Source organism: Nicotiana tomentosiformis, chromosome 7 (assembly GCF_000390325.3).
Source record: "Nicotiana tomentosiformis chromosome 7, ASM39032v3, whole genome shotgun sequence".
NCBI classification, from domain to species: Eukaryota; Viridiplantae; Streptophyta; class Magnoliopsida; order Solanales; family Solanaceae; genus Nicotiana; species Nicotiana tomentosiformis.
The window spans coordinates 118,251,983-118,267,286 of NC_090818.1; the positions used below are offsets into that span (position 1 = coordinate 118,251,983).

General features: G+C 38.0%; 3 protein-coding genes across 4 annotated transcripts; 2 read left to right on the top strand and 1 right to left on the bottom strand.

The window, feature by feature from the left end:
• Positions 1-2: 2 nt before the first annotated feature.
• LOC104092656 (29 kDa ribonucleoprotein A, chloroplastic) lies at positions 3-3,563 on the bottom strand. Of its 2 annotated transcripts, XM_070181882.1 has the most exons (6): positions 3,134-3,561; positions 2,063-2,164; positions 1,623-1,691; positions 1,356-1,586; positions 485-591; positions 3-293 (listed from the first exon to the last, which is right to left on the bottom strand). In XM_070181882.1, the coding sequence occupies exons 1-5, from the start codon at positions 3,482-3,484 to the stop codon at positions 526-528; spliced, it is 819 nt and encodes a 272-aa protein (XP_070037983.1). In that variant the 5' UTR covers positions 3,485-3,561; the 3' UTR covers positions 3-293; positions 485-525. The 2 variants fall into 2 exon arrangements, with proteins under 2 accessions (XP_070037983.1, XP_009596607.1); XM_009598312.4 differs by having other exon boundaries at positions 1,356-1,691; positions 3,134-3,563.
• Positions 3,564-6,782: 3,219 nt separating this feature from the next.
• LOC138896275 (uncharacterized) lies at positions 6,783-7,373 on the top strand. The gene has a single exon (XM_070181072.1). It carries the CDS (start codon positions 6,783-6,785, stop codon positions 7,371-7,373), a length of 591 nt encoding a protein of 196 aa, XP_070037173.1.
• A 2,980-nt stretch (positions 7,374-10,353) lies between these two features.
• On the top strand, positions 10,354-10,800 carry LOC138896276 (uncharacterized). The gene has a single exon (XM_070181073.1). It carries the CDS (start codon positions 10,354-10,356, stop codon positions 10,798-10,800), a length of 447 nt encoding a protein of 148 aa, XP_070037174.1.
• The last annotated feature ends 4,504 nt before the right edge of the window (positions 10,801-15,304 follow it).

Sequence of the window (15,304 nt, forward strand, 5' to 3'; positions counted from 1 at the left end):
AATTAACACAATTTCTGCAAATTCATTGTACAACAAGAATGCTTCTCGCTAACATACATTTCAAAGAGTATCAAACTTTTTAACTGTCGTGTCCTTCAACAAGTGATGGATAAGCATATTACAAGATCAAGAATTTTTTCCGAGGCAATTTCAGAACATACATTACAAAAGCTAATTTACTTGAGAACTCTAGTTAGTCCAGAAGCAGAGAGTAATTTGTCCGCGCAAGTTTGGGGTAGAAGTTGCAGATTTACTAACTCATCATTGTTGCAACAGTCGTCATCTCCTGGACCCTGCCATGTAATTATACATTCTTATGAGCCGAAACATACCTTTTTGGTTTAATTATTGAAAATTAAATGTACAGTCAACTGCACTTGGATTACTAATCACATGATAATGTATAAATAGATATTGATGCATCTCCAAGATGTGAATTCTCAAGGAGAAACAGCAAAAAAAGTTGAACATAGATGTTGTTTACCCCAATCGTTTTCTCGATCAAAAAGATGTTGGTTATAATCTTCAGAATTGACGCCTGGGTGGCCGAGCTTCAGCAGGGCTTACACGGATGGCCCTTCCATTGAGGTCCTACACCACAAAGTTCAATATGTTAAGGCAAACAAAGATCAATAAGAAGTAATACAGTATTTACTCGAAGCTCATTTTACTAGAAGGAATCAAAAAGAAAATTACAAAAAAAGAATGTGAAACTCGTTCAATAATATAACAATGCAGTATACGAGAGTCAGTTTTGATGGTAAATCACATATCTATTAGTTGAAGACAAGTGAAAGCGAAGTATCTAAGAAGACTGACCCCCCCCCCCTACAAGTTCGATAACTACACAATCATGCATATCTAAATCACTATTTCTTTTTTGCCAACCGTGGTGTCCAGGATAGCTTGCGCGAACCTCGACTAAATCCACGGGATACCTGCTACCTCTCATGCAATGGGTACTAGGTAACTCTATCCACCAAAGTTTGGACATATGGGAAGAAATCACCTAGTTTTTTGCCTCCGCTGGGATTCGAACCTGAGACCTTAAGTTCTCAACTCACTTCATTGACCACTAGGCCACAACCTTGGGGTGTAGATATCTACATCACTATTAAGAAGACATTTATGGCAGGTAAAACTGATCCAGAACGCAACAAGTAGGCAAATACCTAATCGTTCTATATATCATATAGTTGAATGACAGATACCATCATGTGGGAAGCTTTAGTTATGAGATACAAGTACATGTGAAACCTAAACCAGGACACAAAATCGACCTGAACGGAAAATGTGACCGACATACAGAACGAAAGAGATAGATGCATAATTTAGCTGAGTAAGAAAATACTTACAACTCCGTCCAAGCTTTCAATTGCATTGTTGACCTCCTCAGCAGTACTATACGTTACAAATCCAAAGCCCCTTGATCTACCGCTATCCCTATCATAGACTACTTTGGCATCCACAACCTTACCTTGCTCACTGAATAAGGTCTCAAGTGCGTCTTGGTCAACACCCCATGCGAGGTTTCCTACATAGACTCTATTGGAGCTATCAAAACTTCCCCCACCCCTGCCTCCACGGAAAGAAGAATTCTCACGGAAAGAAGAATTCTCCCTGAAAGAAGAATTCTCCCTTCTCTCTGGTGGTGGCCCAGCATTCACCCTCAGTGCCCTCCCGTCAAGTTCCTGCCAAAAGATTTAAAACATTAGCTTAGTGTCTAAACCAAAGAACTTTTGGATAAGGAAAGGATCACTAACAACAAGAAGTTTTAGCCTTTTAGGTTCCATAAATGATGGTTAAGAGTAAGACTTAGAAATCATTTCATCACCAAATTATAAGAGGAACTCTGCAGTGCGAAACCTTGCCAAAATTTTACTATCAAAAAGAAGTACTGATTTTCAGTTAAATCATTTAAAAAACTGTAAACTGAACACAAACAGTTCGATTTCAAAAAATACATAAGATATCCAAGGCCACTGGAATTCAAGAATAAATATTTGGACATGCACATTAGAGCATAATTAACTGAGAAATTCAATAAAGCAAAAGACTTTACATATCCATTAAATTGTTGACAGGCAGCTTCAACTTCCTCTTTTGAGGACATTGTCACAAAACCAAAACCTCTGCTTCTTCCTGTAAGCTTGTCATAGATAACCTGCAAAAGTAAACAGCTCCAGTAAGTACACTTAAACCTCCCATTCAAACCGTCACATCCTCACTCTACCCCAAACCCCAATCAACATCGAAAAAACAACTTCCTACGACAACGTCTTAAGGCTATTTTTCCTAGTCATACTAAAAGACTATCCAATAAGAACCTTCAACAATCAACATGTTCGGTTATTCAAACATTGACAAACAAAATGTCAACATAACAAGTTCATTAGCCTCACATAATCACCGTACATTCAAACATCAAGAAATCCAAAACGACTTCCTTCAATAACACATTAACGACATCTTCTCTAGTCATAAATAAAGATTACATAGTTAGAACTTATCGAATTGTGAAAACCGCCCCATCTAAAAGTTTAACCTGTTAGGAGAGGATACTTTTACTTGTTACTCTTACATATACAACACGTCCCCTTATGTGCAGGTATGCTCTATAACATGTTGAATTGACTGACCGCCTTATCTAAAAGATTAAACTGTCAAAGATAACCACTTTAATTAATTATTCTTAGATTTTGGTACTACTAATTCCCCCCCCCCCTATCTCCCCTCTCCTTTCTTTTTCTCCCCCTGCTTCTTCTTATTCTGAGCCGAGGGTCTACTGGAAACATCAATCTACCTTCACTGAGTAGGGTTAACGTCTGCGTACACACTACCATCCCCATACCCCATATGTGGCAGACCCCATATGTGGAAATATAATGGGTATGTTGTTGTTGTATTCTTAGATATAAAACACCTCCCCTCATGTACATGTCTGCTCTTATAACATGCTGAATTGTGAGAACCGTCTCATCTAAAGATTAAACTGCCAAAGATAGCCACTTAAATTTACCAGTTTTAGGTTTGTACAAGTCTAGTTACTCAAACATAGCCAAACAAAACTTCAAATTAAATAAAGTGAAGAAACCCCACAAAATACAAGCAAGAAAGTGTAGTAAGATATTACCTCAACCATCTCAACATTACCAGCACGCTCAAAAAGCTCAGCAAGAGCAGCACTATCAGCACTGAAAGGCAAGTTACCAACAAAGATTTTAAGGTCAGGAGAGAAATTACGTTCTTCTTCTACACCATCATCACCATCTTCAACATCCTCAATTTGGTCAAAATCAGAAAGGGTCACCTTACGAACAAAACGAGAAGAAAAACAAGATGAAGAAGAAGTTAAAGAAAGGTTGAGAGAAGAAGGAGGAAGGGAAAAGAAGGAAAGGGAAGTAGTTTGGGAAGTGGGTTTTGGTAGAGGAAGTGTTTGAGGTGTAAGGGAAAGGAAATGGAGGGAAGAAGTTGAGGAAGCCATTGAAGATAAGGTTTTGAAGCAAAAGAATTTGAAGATAGGCTTTTTCTTTCTCTCCTGTTGTGGATGTCTATGGGGGATATTTATGGGCAGAGGAGATGTGATGTTTGAAGATATTTTGGGTCCATTGATGGATTTTTTTAACTTTTGGGTTTTTTAGGAGATAAGGCCCATGTTTGCTTAAGGCCTGTTGCAATCTAGGTTTGAGCTTTTTCTTTCTTCTCTTCTTTTTGGGGACTTTTAACTAAAATAGCCGGTCGAATTCATTATCTACTGTTCTAATCGATATGCATAGCTTATATATTAATTATATATATAGTATACATTTGTCGAGTACTTATAGTTTAAACGATTGGGTGGACAGCTATTTGGGTTAATTCTACATTTTTTTTTAGGGGGAGGGAGGATCAAGGTTTGGGTGTTATCTTCTTTATTTTCCATTAAAAAAAAAATCACGAGTGGTGTGTGTTAATTAAGGCTCCATTTGTTTTCAGTACAATTAAGATATCTGAAACTGAACATACAATTGAATATTAATATGTGTATTAAAATTAAAATATTTAAAATTGAATACACATATGATATTAATATTATTAAGACGTGAGCATTAAATAATCAAGTTTTTTTTATTTTCTCAATATTTTCTTTATGCAAAATATAGTTTATAAACATAGAATTAAAATAAAATACTCTTTTCTGTCTCAACTTATATGGCAGTGTTTGACTTGACATGGAGTTTTAAAAAAATTAAGTTTAAATCTTATGGTCTAAAATAAGTCATAGACATTTGTGTGTATATAAGTCATCTCATTAAGGGAAAAGTAGAAATTCTAGAGTTAAATTATTTCTAAATAATGAAGTATGAATGCATGACATTCTTGGTGGAACAAATCAAAAAGAAAGTATGACACGTAAATTGGGTTAGAGAGAAAGTACTAACTAATCTAATGCTATATCACCAAAATATTTTTTTTTTTTTAAATTATATAGTAGATGGTGATGGTTACGGCTAATAGTGTGGTTGTAAGTGCTGGCTGGGAGGCGGTTGTTAGTGTTAGCGTTGGCTAATGGTGGCAGTTATGAGTAGTAACTATTGGTGATAGTAGCAGTCATGGTTACTATTGGTGGTTATGATGGTAGTTGGTGGTTATGATAGTAGCAGTCATGGCATAATGCGTGGAACAATAATATAGCGATAAGTGACAATCTTATTTGATAGGAAAAGGGAAAGCACGAGGAGAAATACCCACGAGACGGCATCGGGCCTAACGGCTGGCAGAGAATGAATAAATAGTAGAAATAGGGAAAGATACATGGACCGGAAAGAAATAAGGAAGGGGAATCATAACAGATGTAAGGCATTTATAGCAATAAATGCATCGGTTGTGAGAATCCAAAATAATGGGCAATCAATATCGTTAATGCCCATAATTAGTCCAAATTATGGGGGGAAACCGTTACTATTGTGTATTCCTATATAAGGGCATAGAATTCTATTTGTAAGGACATCTGATGCAATATTGAAATATATATTTTACTTTTCTACTTTCTCGAAATTCTCTACCTTGGCTAGGCAATCAATTATTTCCTTAGTTGTTCTTGTTATTTTCCTTTGATATCATTGAGAAAGTGAAGCAAAACTTGGTTATCAGAAACTCGTTTTCTTCTAAACTTAGATTTTGATTTTATTTTTATTTTTGGTTAAACAAATTGGTTCCGTTACCGGAAATCTAATAATCTTTTTACTTTCCAAATTCATTTTTCTGTCAAACAATCATGTCAACTGCCAACGACAACAACCAACTGAACCAACAAAACCAACAGGAGGGAGGAACTCCAATCCCTTCACCTCAAAATTCACCTCGATAGTCTCGGGAGGGGACACCTCAAAGATCAACATCGCACACGAATGATCAACAAGGGGACAAGCAAACTGCCGAGGAAGCATTAAAACAACTAATTGCGGAACACGTCAACAATGCTCTTCAAGCTTTTGTCAATGGATTGCCAAACTGCGCCACCAACTCCACTTCCAAACAACACTGCAACTATAGAAAACCCACGTTCGGGACTTGCTAATTCGGGAAGCGGAGGAACACCCAGTGAATCTCGCGATGGAAGGTCAAGTACACCAAATAATTCTGATTTACAAAGGTTAGTACTAACTTTGCAGAAGCAACTCAAGGAGCAGAACGATCGCATAGAACAAATACCTGGTGTGTCACCCGTGATTAAAGGAGTGGATATTGACAAATATTCACAACATCCCTGGAAGCCAAGTGCAGCTCCCTTGCCGATACCGAAGAAGTTTAAAATGTCCGATATTCCAAAGTATGATGGAACGACCGACCCACGGGATCATGTAACTGCGTTTACAACTGGCGTGAAAGGCAATAATTTAACCAAGCAAAAAATTGAGTAAGTGCTGGTCAAAAAATTTGGTGAAACACTTACGAAAGAAGCATTAACATGGTATTCTCTTTTACCAGAAAATTCTATTGATTCTTTTGCTGAGCTTGCAGATTCATTTATAAAAGCACATTCGGGAGCTCAAAAAGTTGAGAAGAGAATGGAAGACATCTTTAAAAAAAAAAATACGGAGCTACTCAGGGAATTTGTGGATAGATTTCAACGTGAAAGAATGATGTTACCACGCGTACCTGACAATTGGGCGGCCATGGTGTTTGCGAGCAACTTAAATGAAAAAAGCTCGGAAGCCACGAGGAGACTTAAGGAAAGCTTACGAGAATTCCATGCTACAACTTGGAATGATGTGTACAATAGGTACAGTATGAAGCTGTGGGTAGAAGAAGACACTATCACTCGCTCAAGGGGTGATGAAAGAACAAGTTCGAGGCAACCAGAAACCGAAAAAAGGTCCGGTAAGAATAGGTATGAACCTTACATGGGACCAGCAGGACGGGATTCACGCTCAAAACAAGAAAATCCAAGGGATGGTTCTAGATCAAGAGACAGAGACGCGGGTTCATCATCCAAGTTCGGGAAAGAGCGAGATGCCCGGGATAAAAATGTTAATACAAAGGCAAAGTTTGGTGATTACAGTTTCAATGTTAGCACTTCTGAATTTGTAGTTGTTTTAAGAAATATAGGAGATAAGGTACAGTGGCCAAAAGAAATGAGATCGAACCCTAGCAGAAGAAATCCAGATTTATAGTGCGAGTTTCATAACGACCACGGTCATAAAACAATAAATTGCAGATTGCTACTAGGTGAAATAGAGCATTTGTTAAAACAAGGTTATTTAACTAATTTGTTTAGTGAGAAGGGTAAGAAAACGTATATGAAGAATAGACAAGAGCCACCAAAACCTCCATCACCAAAAAGGACGGTTAATGTGATAAGCGGAGGTGAGGAGGTCAATGGTGTGACATATACGGCTGCAAAAAAGACATCAAAAGTCATGGTTACCCATGGAAAACGAGTTCGCCAAGTTTTGGAAGAAGACAGTATAACATTTGATGATGTAGATGCAGATGGCGTGATGACCCCTCACAACGATGCATTGGTAATATCTTTACTTGTACATGATACTAATGTGAAACGAGTTTTGATTGACCCAGGTAGCTCCGTAAATATCATCCTTCTGAAGGTGGTAAACGAGATGCAAGATGATGACAAAATGGTGCTCAAAGCACGCACCTTATCTGGATTCGACAATTCAAGTGTTGTTACAAAAAGAGAAATAATGCTTACCACATTTGCAGAAGGAGTTGTCAAAGATACGAAATTCCAAGTGATAGATACGGACATGGCGTATAATATGATTCTTGGCAGGCCTTGGATTCATGATATGGATGTTGTTTCATCTACTTTACATCAAGTTATTAAGTTCCCCTCTCAGTTGGGGATTAGACAAATTCGTAGAGATTAGCAGGCTTCTAGAAGTATCAATTCAGTGGCAGATTCAGGCACAACAAACGATGGTGCAGATAAAAGATAACAATTACAGAACTCAGTTGAGGACACAATAGCACAAACCTCAACTGAAGGTGGACAAACGGACGTAGACTCAAGGCCTGATATCATTCAAGAGCCAGAAGAAAATGAAAACATCAAAACAACAATAGAAGAACTCGAGGCTATCACACTTTACAAGCAGTGGCCAGATAGAAAAGTTTATGTTGGAATGAAGCTAAGCCCAGAAATGAAAGGTAAACTTGCCAAATTTTTACAAGCTAACGCATATTTCTTTGCTTAGTCGCATTCAGATATGACAGGAATACCACCAGAGGTGATGACTCACAAGCTAAATGAAGATCCATCTTATCCACCTATCAAACAGAAGAAAAGGAAGCAAGGATCCTTCAAAAATCAGGTGATCCAGGATGAGGTACAAAACTTTTAAAAATTGGGTCCATACGAGAGGTAAAATATCCTAACTGGCTAGCTAATACTGTAGTAGTACCAAAAAAGAATGGGAAATGACGAGTTTGTGTAGATTATACTGATTTAAATAAAGCTTGTCCTAAAGACTCGTTTCCTTTACCGCATATAGATCAACTAATTGATTCTACTGCAGGACATGAGTTGTTGAGTTTTTTAGATGCTTATTCAGGATATAACCAGATAAAGATGGATCTTTTAGACGATGAAAAAACTTCCTTTATCATAGACAGGGTGACTTACTGTTATAAAATTATGCCTTTCGGATTAAAGAATGATGGAGCCACATACCAAAGATTGGTAACAAAAATGTTCCAAGAACACCTGGGAAAAATTATGGAAGTCTACATCGATGACATGCTGGTCAAGTCAGCACAGGCGGGGGATCATATCCAACATTTGTCAGATACTTTTCAGATTCTCCGCAAGTTCAATATGAAGTTAAATCCTGAAAAATGTGACTTTGGTGTAGTTTCAGGTAAGTTTTTAGGTTTCCTTGTTTCTAACCGAGGTATTGAAGCAAACCCTGCACAGATCAAAGCCATTGAAGAAATACCAGACATATTTACGAGCAAAAAGGAAGTACAGAGGCTGACAGGTAGCATAGCAGCTTTGGGAAGGTATATTTCTAAGTCTTTGGAGAAAAGTTTTAAGTTCTTTTCAGTGTTGAAAAAGCAAAAACAATTCGAGTGGACTGATGAATGTCAACAAGCGCTCAAAAATCTAAAAACATACTTGTCAAATCCACCGTTACTGGCTAAACCAAAGGATGGAGAAAGGCTACTTATCTATCTCGTTGTATCAGAAATGGCGGTATGTACAGTATTAGTATGTGAAGACAAAGGTAAACAATCTCCAATCTATTATATTAGTAAATCTTTATTGGATGTTGAAACTCGATATCCTCACTTAGAAAAACTTGTTTTAGCACTAATTATGGCATCTAGAAAGTTGAGGCCTTATTTTCAATGTCACCCTATCTCTGTAATGATCGCTTATCCCTTAAGGAATATAATGCATAAGCAAGAACTATCAGGTAGGTTAGACAAATGGGCTATAGAACTCAGTGAATATGATATCATGTACCAACCTAGAACTGCGATAAAATCACAGCTTTTAGCGGATTTTGTGGCAGACTTCAGCCCAGGGATAGTTCTTGGAGCAGAAAAGGAACTACAGGTATTCTCCGGATCTAATCCGGGTACTTGGATCCTATTTACTGATGACTCCTCGAATGTTAAAGGAGCGGGTTTAGGCATTTTTCTAAACCCACCTTCAGGAGAAACCATAATGCAAGCAATAAAGTGTCATCCCATTACTAACAATGAAGCAGAATACGAACCTGTAATTGCAGGTCTGGAATTAGCACAAGAGCTCGGAATAAAGAAGATCATAATCAAAAGTGACTCGCAACTTGTAGTTAATCAAGTGCAGGGGACTTATATAGCTAGAGAGGCGCGGATGCAGCAATATTTGGAAAAGGCACGAGAATTAATCAGACAATTCCAATCGTGAAAAATTGTGCAAATACTCAGGGAGGAAAATGCGGAAGCAGACGCGTTGGCTAATCTCGCATATGTTGCAGAAGTAACGAACGAAGAAAATTCTACCGTAATACATTTGTTTCATTCGGCACTTGATCAAGATAAACAAGAGGTAAATTTCAATAATTTAACTTGGGATTGGAGGAACGGATTCATTAATTTCCTGCAGCATAGGATTTTACCTAAAGAAAAGATAAAGGCTCAATCACTTCGATAAAAAGCTGCTCGTTATTTTTTGGTTCGTGGCAACTTGTATCGAAAGATGTTCGGAGGGCCTCTAGCAAGATGTCTCGGGCCTTCTTAAACAGAATATGTGATGAGAGAGGTACATGAGGGACACTATGGAAATCATGCAGGAGGAAGATCTTTGGTAAGAACTTTAATTAGAGAAGGATATTATTGGCCAAAAATTGAAGAAGATGCGAAAAGTTTTGTGGCCAAATGTGACAAATGCCAATGATATGGCAACAACATGCATCGCCCAGGGGAGCTATTACATTCGGTTATTTCACCATGGCCTTTTATGAAATGGGGGATGGATATCGTGGGTACACTACCACAAGCCAAAGGAAAGGTACGATTTTTATTAGTATTAACAGATTATTTTACCAAATGGGTAGAAGCATGTGCCTTCAAACAAGTGCGAGAAAAAGAAGTCAGAGACTTTATTTGGCAAAATATCATATGCCGGTTCGGAGTTCCAAAAGAAATCGTATATGATAATGGCCCGCAATTCATAGGTAAAATCACAGAATTCTTTCAGAGTTGGCAGATTAAAAGGATAAATTCAACACCTTACCATCATGTGGCTAATGGACAAGCCGAATCGACAAACAAATTATTATTAATAGCTTAAAGAAAAGATTAGAGGAGTCAAAAGGTAAGTGGTCAGAAGTGTTTCTAGAAGTCTTATGGGCTTATCGAATGACAGCAAAAACAGGTGCGGGGGAGACTCCATTCTCACTTATGTATGGTGCTGAAGCTTTAATCCCAGTTGAAATAGGTGAATCGAGTACAAGATATACCCAAGCAACTGAAGAATCAAATGAGGAAGAGATGCGAATAAATCTAGATTTGCTTGCAGAAATGAGAGAAGTGACTCTAATAAGGATGGCAGCGCAGAAACAAATTATTGGGCGATACTACAATCGGAAAGCTCATCTTAGATACTTCAAGATTGGGGGCTTCGTCCTCAAAAAGGTTTTTCAATCGACAAAAATGGCCAATGCAGGAAAGTTGAGTCCAAATTGGGAAGGACCCTACATGATTCGAGGCATTGCCGGAAAGGGTGCGTATGAGTTAGAAAAAATGGAAGGCAAAGTATTCCCATCAAATTGGAATGTTGTTCATTTAAAGAAGTATTACTTCTAAGCAAAGGAAGATCCCCCGATCAAGTATCATTCGTGTATGGTTTAGTTTTTTTTTTTTTAAAATTATACTAACCATTTTAGATGATAGGCACAAAGCTAGCCCACACCAAATGATGATATTAGACCTGAAAGACACGCGGGATACAAAATTATTCCTGGTATGGGTTACAACCTTTCTGATGGAAATAAAAAGGGTTAAGCAGTCATCATCTAAAAATATACCTCCGAGTCCCGTATGTATTTTCCTTTTTAGGAAATGGACCAAATGGAAGAAATAATCAAGTGCTTGAGATTTCATACTTCAAAGCTCTAACACTTGGGGGACTACAGATATGAAGGCAAAGAATACTAAAAGTCAGAATTCAAGCCTCGATCAATCCAAAAATTAAAAGTCAAGAGCCAATCAAGAGCCAAAAAACAAGCCCGATTTAAAAACCTTTGTAATAAGTTTTGATAAAGTATAAACTCGCGGACACAAATTACAAGATCCTGCGAGTACTTAGGTTAAGAGCAATGATTAGTCATGGGTTGCAAGATATACCCTAGAATGTTTTGAAATCTGTTATAAGAAAAACAGTTATGAAAGAGTTGTAGATGTCGCACAAAAAGTTAATTGAATATTTGTAAAGTGTTATGTAATTTTAAAGTTCAAAACATGAAACTTCCTCAAATTATTTATGAAATTTCTTCAAAATATGTATTTTCCTACTTCTCTCATATACTTACACCAATATGAAGTTGAGACGTCTTCTTCATTAGTGTCGATTATAAAAGGGCCCTCTTTTATAAAATTCGTGTCTATGCCAAAATTACGAAATATTAAAGTATTTTTAAATGCAAGTCAAAGAGTTTAAACAAAAACTCAAATTAAACGAAAGATCATATATTAAACTTGGCTAAAGCTAAGTATATACTTATTTAAAACCAAAATATTTTTTGACCAACAAACCCCAAAACGAACCAGGGGTAAAAACTAATCATCCATTCCAAAAAAGTAAACAAAAACTTCCCATCAAAAGTTAAAAAACAAACTAAGTTCTGAAAGAACACTAAGGGGCAGAATCCAATGTGGCATTATCAGCAGCGAGAAAGGCAGAATCCAATATGGCATCATCAGCAGCGGGAGGAGATTCTACTTAAGCAGAAGAAGCTTGAACACCAACTTCACCAGGAGTAAGCTCATCACCTTCATGAACGCCGACCTCAGGTGAGGAAAAGCTCTGACTTTGTTGAGTTTTTTCAATTGTTTCCTTAGCCTTAGCGATCTCAGCATTCAAGTCAAAGCCTTCCTGGCTAGCCTCCATCAAAGTCTCGAGGCGGGTATTCAGAAAAGCCCAACTTACATCAAGTGTCAATTTATCTTCAAGGGCTTCGTAATCTCTCCCACTGGTCAATTTCAGCCTTCAACTCTTCTTTATCAATCAAAGAAGAATCATAAAAAGCCTTCAAAGGGGCGAAGGAACTCTCCAAGAACTGGATCTTATCAGAGGAGGCACGAAGCTCCTCTTGAACCTGAGTGAGTGTTTGAACTAGCTCCCCGGCATAAGTCTCCTTCTGATTAAGGAGTTCTTTCAAACCCCTTATCTCCTTGGTAGCTTTAGAAAGTTGCTCTGCAAATGAAGACTCGAGGATGTCTTTGTCTTTGCCAACTTGACTTTAAGAAGCTTTTTCAACTGCCAATTCCGCCGCCATCATCCTTGCTTGATGTTCCAAAGCACACTTCTCTTCAGCTAAAACTTCTTTCTCTAATTGAAGACCCTCGTATTGTTCCTTCCAGTTATCCGCTTCAATACAAAAATCATTGACTAGCTGCTCAGTATGAACAATTCCCTTCATAAGCTCCATGCTTATCAAGTTGATCAACAAAAGAAAAAAAGAAGCGTTTGTCAAACAAAAGTAAATAACCACGAGGGAAAGAAAGGAAAAAAGTTAAGACTTGAACCTTCAAAGATGAATGAACAATGTCATTCATCCATGTCAAGGAACTGTTGCTTTCCAACTTTGACTTCTCAACTGGGCCAAGTAGAGGTTTCAACCATATGTCGGCTTGACTAGATTTTTTCAACAGATTACCACCTTCAGGGATTTCTATGGTAAACTTTTTCATCACCTTATTGCTACCAGAAGTACCAACTTTAACATGAGAAGTAGTAGTAACAGGGACAGTTAAGGAAGTGAAAGCAACCACGGGGGGAGCAGTAGCAACAACAACATGAACGTTAGATTGAGAACGAATGGGGACTGACGCTGGAAAAGAAGCAAGGGATACTTTTTCAGAAACGGGACCAAAATCTTCACTATCAAAACCACGGGAAAATAGTTGATCAGTGGAGTCACGAGGGGGAGCATCTATCTCTTCATCAGAACTCACTAAAGTAGCACTTTCAGACTCATTCAAAAGAACTGAACTTGGAGGAGGGGTGGCTTCATCATCTGAAATAACGCGCCTCCTAGCCCGAGACCTGCGCACTAAGGAACCCTCTTCTTGTTCCTCTTCACCTTCAGAGCTACGGGCTCCGTCTACTTTTCTCTTTAAAGAAGAGCTCAGAATCCTTTCTTGAGCAAGACTCATCGTAAGTTTTGCAGATGAAACAGAAGCGGGACTAACACCATGAATGGGAAATCCTAACCAAAGAAAAGAGTCACGGTGAAAAACTCTTAAGTTAGCAAAAGGGAAAAAGAAGAAGACTAAGCGGGAAAGAGTACCGTGTGTTTTAACTTTCCACCCAAATCTCTAAGAGAGATACTTCCAAGATCTTCTCTCCATAGGGGCAACATATAGCAACTTTTTCCTACCCAAGCACGAAAGTTGGGGATTTGCTCAAAAACTTCCATAGTTGTTGAAAAAGTAGGGATGAAAATACCTGAGAATCAATTTTGAGAAAGGAATAAGGTAAGATGCAAATACTTACGTGCAAAATTTTACTTTTCTGGAAAAGGCATATTTTCTTCACCCGCCAAAGCACTAGTGGGAGCAGCAACGAAGAGAGCATACCAGCCTCGATCTCTATCATCCTCAGGGATAACTAATACTCTCTTGCTTTTGGCCACAAGGGAAAAAACTCCTTCACGAAATAGTTTAGGGGAGTAAAAATGGAGTAGATGACGAAAAGTAAAGGGCATAGAAGCCAAGTTTGACAAATAACGGAGGCATGCAACATCTCTCCAAACAATGGGACCAATTTATCCTAAACACACATTGAAGTAACGATAGAACTCAATGATTACCGGGTCAATAGGAGGTTTAAAGCCTAGGGTAAAAGGATATGTATAAACGAAGGAATAGCCAGTTTGGTATGAAGTTATTCTTTGGTTGGTGCCAGGAACTAAAATTGGGAAATCATGTTTCCAATTACATTCTCTTCGAACTAGAGCGAGAAGACCAGCAGTAATCAAAGTTGGGTAACGATCAACACGATCAAGGGAAGCAGCTATGGAAGAAACCTGACTCTTCATGGATTCATTATCAGTCACAAAGGATAGTTCTTAAGGAATAATTTCATCAACATTGGGTTCACGTAGAGCCTCAGTTGTATATTTATCTTTAGAAGAAGATCTTGGGGTTGCAGAAGCTCTGGGTCTGGAAGAAGATGTATTGGCAGCACTATTTTGAGATGAGGAACCACGGTTAGAAATAGAACCGAGGCTACGCAATCTACTACCTCTTCTACTTCTAATAGGTACATTGGAAGAAGCAAACTCATCAACAATGATAACTTTGTAAGGATCAGGGGAAGACATGATTAATCAAAGAAACGCAAGGAAAAGATGTAGAAAAAAGTAAGACAAGAAGACGAAGAAGGAAAGGTTTTAGAAAATCGGAAAAAATGGGTGAAGTATTTATAAGAAGACACGATTATTAAGGTCATTATAAAGCGTCATAATGGAACCGTCACTTCGTGACTGATGCGGTTGCAGGAAAACCCTAAAAGACGCTGAAGAACTGAAGGACCAGTTGATAAAAGCCACGTGGCATGATCATTAAATGAAAGTGATGAACGTCACATCGGTTCAGAAAAGGATATGATTATATTCGAAAAATCGGCGGCAGAGAATTCCCGCCATAAAAACCTTTCCACTTCCTCGAATATTCAGTAGAGAATATTCAAGAAAGTGGGGGGACTATCTGTATTTGTGGTAAAAAAGAACTACACGTGGAATATTAGACCGCTGACATGGCATAACGCGTGGAACAATAATATAGCGACACGTGGAAATCTTATTTGATAGGAAAAGAGAAGGCACGAGGAGAAATACCCACGAGATGGCACCGGGCCTAACGGCTGGCAGAGAATAAATAAATAGTAGAAATAGGGAAAGATACATGGACCGGAAAGAAATAAGGAAGGGGAATCGTAACAGATGTAAGGCATTTATAGCAATAAATGCATCGGTTATGAGAATCCAAAATAATGGGCAATCAATATTATTAATGCCCATAATTAGCCCAAATTATGGGAGAAAATCGTTACTATTGTGTATTCCTATATAAGGGCATAGAATTC

Bases quoted from the DNA above. Each gene is read 5' to 3' on its own strand.
- LOC104092656 (XM_009598312.4), bottom strand. From the start codon at position 3,484: ATGGCTTCCTCAACTTCTTCCCTCCATTTCCTTTCCCTTACACCTCAA. The intron at 1,692-2,062 runs GTAAAGTCTTTT...ATCTTTTGGCAG, and splicing joins GTCAACAATTTAATGGATAT to GAACTTGACGGGAGGGCACT. The intron at 592-1,355 runs GTAAGTATTTTC...TTTGTGGTGTAG, and splicing joins TTGAAAGCTTGGACGGAGTT to GACCTCAATGGAAGGGCCAT.
- LOC138896275 (XM_070181072.1), top strand. From the start codon at position 6,783: ATGAAGAATAGACAAGAGCCACCAAAACCTCCATCACCAAAAAGGACG.
- LOC138896276 (XM_070181073.1), top strand. From the start codon at position 10,354: ATGACAGCAAAAACAGGTGCGGGGGAGACTCCATTCTCACTTATGTAT.